We start from the raw sequence: 5050 nt of genomic DNA on the forward strand, positions 1-5050 counted from the left end.
CGGCTGGCTCCGAGGCGGTGGCGGGGGCGTTGCAGAGCGTCTCCTGCGCATGCGCAGGAGACGCTCTTGCACTTTCGGGGGGATTTAAACATCCCCCCGAAATTTTTTTAAACTTTTTGCATTTTTGTGCACACGTGGGGACTGGCCCACGTGTGCACAAACCTCCCCCTCCCCCCCACCTGCCCCCTCCGTGCTGATTTAGCGATCCGCACGGAGGGGGCAAGTTGGCTATTAGATATATAGAGAGGGGGCAAGTTGGCTATTAGATATATAGATATTACCAGAGGAATAGAGATGTATATAGATTAGATAATCTATGGTCACGAGCAATATAAAAAATAGAGCTGTTAATATTTAACAGATACATTGACAACTGCTGGAATAGGATTCTCTACATTCATAAGACAGGGTGGATTGCGATTTTGTATGGCAATGTATTTATGCGTATTCTGTATCCTTTTTTATTTTTTAGTAATTGTAATCATTTTTTATTAAAAAATGGTTGAATTTATCATGGAACTTGCCCTGACTGCTTGTCTCCTCCACATGAGTGTGAAATAAACAGAGTACAGCGTAGCTATTTATATGTTTTCTTTCATCTATTTATACACTGAATTGGTTCCTGGTTTCTTGTATCCTTCTTTCCAAGAGTCCTTGAGGAACGGGAAATTCTGCTGTATTGTGACTTCCATGGGCACAGCCGCAAGAACAATGTCTTCATGTATGGCTGCAACAGGAAACATGTGTCAGAGCAGCTGCTCCATGAACGGGTCTTTCCTCTTATGCTGAGCAAGAATATTCCTGACAAGGTGGGGCCAACTGGCAGCATTCTCTTATTCTGAAATTTGGGCTGGATGTTCTCCTTTCATCATGATGTCTTTGTCCATATCTAGTTCTGTACTCTTTGTGGAGGCAACCATCACCTTGTATATAAGTTAGTTGCTGTAGATTTTCCGGCCACAGCCACACAACCCAGAAAATCTACAGCAACTAATGAACTCTGGCTGTGGATGCCTTCGACAACATATCCTTGTATATAAGTTTAGCTGGCTTGGTGCTTTGGAAATGGGAAAGTTTAAACATTCTGACTTGGATCCTTTAGGTCCATACTCCCATCTGTAAAGTGCTGTGTCAGTAGAAGGTTCATACTAAGCCCAATCTTCAATGGAGCTAATTTTTTTTTGAGAGAATCCAAAAATGGCTCTAATAGGGAATTAGTTAAGGTATCGGTAGGGTGAGCTCAGGCAGTAGTAATTTAGGGAGAAAGGATCTTGAAGAAGGGGGAAAGGGCCATCAAGTCACAGCCATATAGAGGGTTTTCAAAGCAAGAGACAATCAGAGGGGGTGTGCCATGGCCTGCCAATGTGTGGTGACCCTGGGCTTCCTTGATGGCCCCCCATTCAGATACTAACCGGGGCCTACCCCGTTGAGCTTCCAAGATCTGACAAGATCAGGCTAGCCTGGGCCATCAAGGTCAGGGAAAGGATAATATTGTCTCAGAAGTAATACCAGCCGAGTATCTGGATGTTTTAAATGCTGGTGTTTTCTACAGACACAGGCTTGTATCTTTTCCCCATCACCGCTGTGGCTGTCCGTACAGTGCTGTGGCCACAGGGCTTCCACACAGCAGCTTTCCTTGCTGCTTCCCTGCTCCAGGCCCCCAGCGGCAGCCATCCCCAACTCCATTTTCATTTTAAAAAATGGCAACAGAATAGGAAATAGAAGAAAGTTCATCCAAGCAGTACTTCAAGACAGAGGGCTAATTGGGTCTAAGAATAAATTTTAAATTGACTAATCAAAATGTTGTTCAGTTTTCTTTCAACAGCTGCAAATTTAAGGTCCAAAAGAATAAGGAAGGAACAGGACGGATTGTGATGTGGAGAATGGGAATAATGAATAGTTACACCATGGAATCCACATTCAGTGGATCGACACTGGGTAAGATTCGTAAACTGTGAGCATCTCTGCCCAAGACTGAATTCACCCACCTTCACTCAAGGATAAGGAAACGATGACTAGGGTACAGTAGTGTGAGCAGAAACCTTCACTGAAGGTCCAGGATCCTCACCCATCTGTCTGGATGAAGTCATCCTAAGAAGCATGCTTACTTTTGATTTAAAGATTGTGATTTTTCCACAAGGTGTTTCTGACAATTTTATTTCACTCTGAGACTCCTATGCATTTCACATATGCTTCATCAGGGGACCCTGTTAAAATACCGGTATCATAGGCTGAACATTTCTGACAGAAACAATGTTTTTGCTCAAACACCGTCTGTTGCTGTGGGCAGTGTTCAGACTGGTATTGTACAGATCTTCCTGATAAAGCAAATGTGAAATGTATAGAGGTCTCAGAGTGAATTAAAATTAATTGTCCCACTACACCAATTATCTCTTGTTTGTTGCTCCATGTTTGGTGTGGCCCTCCTTTTCCTGCTGCCAAAAGTTCACCATCGTCCATGCTTGGGCAAGTATATCCTTCTCTAAAATATGGTTGTCTCTATTCCCATCCATTATTTGGGGAAGGCAGTATGTGGTTAGATCTCGTGTTATCCTAAGAGAAATGTTATTTCCCGGGGGAAAGGAAAGCATTTGGGATGGCCCCCTACATCCGTTGGTAAATTAGATACAAGAGGGTGAGAGACAGCAAAAAAGGCAGAAAGGCCATCATGGTTAAGTAATAAACATATTGATTAATAGGAGGAGACATTCACTCCTTTTATGGAATTTATTTCTTGCTCGATGCTATGCATGGGAGAGTTATTTGTTAAAAACTAAAGAGCCATATGTCTGTTTTTTCTTTCTCAGGCAATAAGTGTAACTCCCATTTTACTCATGAGGACCTCAAATCTCTAGGCTATCACGTCTGTGACACCTTATTGGACTTTTGTGACCCTGATCGTTCCAAGGTGAGAGTTTGTTTTCAGAAATCCTTCTGCTGTTGCTGAAGAGGATCAGGTGATAATGACAGACTATCTAGTATTCTGTTTTCCTGAGAACTGTCTCTGATGTTGCCTTTTTCCCTTTTCACATTTTGAAAAGGTGACTAGCTTCGTAGCCTGAAAATAACTACAGATGCATAATTGTTCTGAACTGCGTTATAGAGGATATGACTAATAGATATGCAAAATAGAGCTAGGGACTGATAGGGAGGAATTCTGTACAAACCTGAAGGAAATTCTAGGTTTGCAGAAAAATCTGAAATCTTAAAAAAAATACATTGGGGATTAAAACTCCACCCCAAAATAGAAACAATATTTGTTGTTGTTTCTAGAAAAGAATGCCCATTGGCCTTTTGGAGGTTGTTAGGCAACCACAACAATATTGTTGAACCTTCTAAGCAAGGGGTGTCAAACATGTGGCCCGGCGGCCAGATCAGGCCCCCAGAGGGCTTCTATCAGGCCTGCAGTGGAACTGGCTGTCTTCTGCTTCTTCCGGTTCTGCTGCTGCTGCGTCATCGTAGGTTTGCAGCTTACAAGATTGCAACAGTACAGACATTTTGATGCAATAATACAGAGCAAGAGGTGTCAGTTATCAGACACTGTTGAATAAACGAAATATTGGAAGAATGCTAATGTTTTAAGCATGTTTTTATTTTAAGTTAAAAAAAACCCACCTTTGTGTTTGTGTCCTTTATAACATTTATATCTCTGCTACTTGGCATTACATTTTATGGCACACATGGCCTGGCCCAACAAAGTCTCATTTATGTCAGATCCGGCCCTCATAACACCCCTGTTCTAAGCCTTGGCTTCTATAATGAAAAGCCCGGGGGGGGAGAACAGTGGTAATTATGTAGGGCAAAACAGCCCTGGAAAAAGTCCCTTCCCCCTCCTCTGTCATGTTCTTGATGCAGGAGGACTTGTGGGGAACAGGCTCTGTAATGACTGCTGGAGATTCACAACCCACACAGCTGGGCCCAGCTCAGTGGATGGTCCCATGCAACGTGGCCAGGCTTTGCCTGGGGTCAGGCTGCCAGGAGAGGAAAGGAGGGAAAGCTGAAGACATGGGGGGGGGCAGATAAAGGTATGTTATCTGGTGGGTGGAAAGGAAAGACGGAAGTGGGAAAAGGGGAGAGGTTATGGGGGCTCTCATGAAAAGGGGAGAAGGCCCTCAGCAATTCCTTGCAAGTGGTGTTTTAATGTGGTGTTTTAATGGTCAGAGACAAATCTGACATGCATCTGGCAAAGCTCTTGGGCCGTTGTCCATCGCTCCTATGATTGAGGCATATAAGAAACAATTTCAAAACTTTAGTCAGGTGACCATTATATAATTCCTTAGCTATGCAAATAAACATTTTGTCAAAAAGCAGCAGAGTTGGGAAAACATGACGAGTCATCTTATTTGTGTGTATCTCCCCTTTTCTCCTGAGGCTCAAGGCAGAACTGCAAGGGCACCACAACATCAAACATTAGCCTGTACACACCGACCCTGATGGCTGTGTTAATCTAACATTTAAGAACATAAGAGACGCCAATGTTGGATCAGGCCAAAGGCCCATCCAGTCCAACACTCTGTGTCACTGTCGTGATCCCCCTGGGCCGTCGGCGGTGCGCCCCCGGTGGCCGTGGTGGGGGGTGACAGACGGGATGCCCGAGGGGTGCGAGGTGGATGAGCGAAGGCGTCTGAAGAAAGCGGGGGAGAGGTGGCCTCAGATTGGCAGGGGGCGGGGTTGTGTGCACCCCGTAGTGCCCCTCTGCCTACACGCTGCGACGGTGCCCTTCTCCTCTCTCTCTGTTCCTTCGTTCCCGGGCTCTCTCTCTGTGCCTCCTGGGTCGCTACGTGCCTTCTTCCCCGGCCCTCTCTGTTTCCCCCTTTTATTCTTTCCCGAGGCCCCCTGTGCCGCCACCCTTTGGTCGGGCGCGGCCGAAGCTCACGGACGGGCCGTTGCTTTCGGTGTTCGGTAAGCCGCGCGGCCCCCTCTTGCCGCATCCCTCGGCGGCGTTGCCTCTCTGCGGCTCGGGGTTGCCTGGTGGGGCGGGCAGCGATCGATGTCGGCGGGGGTTGGGTGTGTTTGTTGTGGGCTCCGGGGTCGGTCGGGCCTGGCCCGC

General features: G+C 46.0%; 1 protein-coding gene across 1 annotated transcript in view; it reads left to right on the forward strand.

The window, feature by feature from the left end:
• AGBL2 (ATP/GTP binding protein-like 2) overlaps positions 1-5050 on the forward strand; it is a 71055-nt gene that overhangs the window by 21624 nt on the left and 44381 nt on the right. Inside the window, exons 8-10 of the mRNA XM_015414502.1 lie at positions 650-809; positions 1812-1938; positions 2808-2908. Coding sequence (XP_015269988.1) covers positions 650-809; positions 1812-1938; positions 2808-2908 — 388 coding nt within the window. The remainder of the gene's footprint in view (positions 1-649; positions 810-1811; positions 1939-2807; positions 2909-5050) is intronic.

Source organism: Gekko japonicus, unplaced genomic scaffold, assembly GCF_001447785.1.
Source record: "Gekko japonicus isolate JY-2015 unplaced genomic scaffold, Gekko_japonicus_V1.1 scaffold446, whole genome shotgun sequence".
Taxonomy (NCBI): Eukaryota; Metazoa; Chordata; class Lepidosauria; order Squamata; family Gekkonidae; genus Gekko; species Gekko japonicus.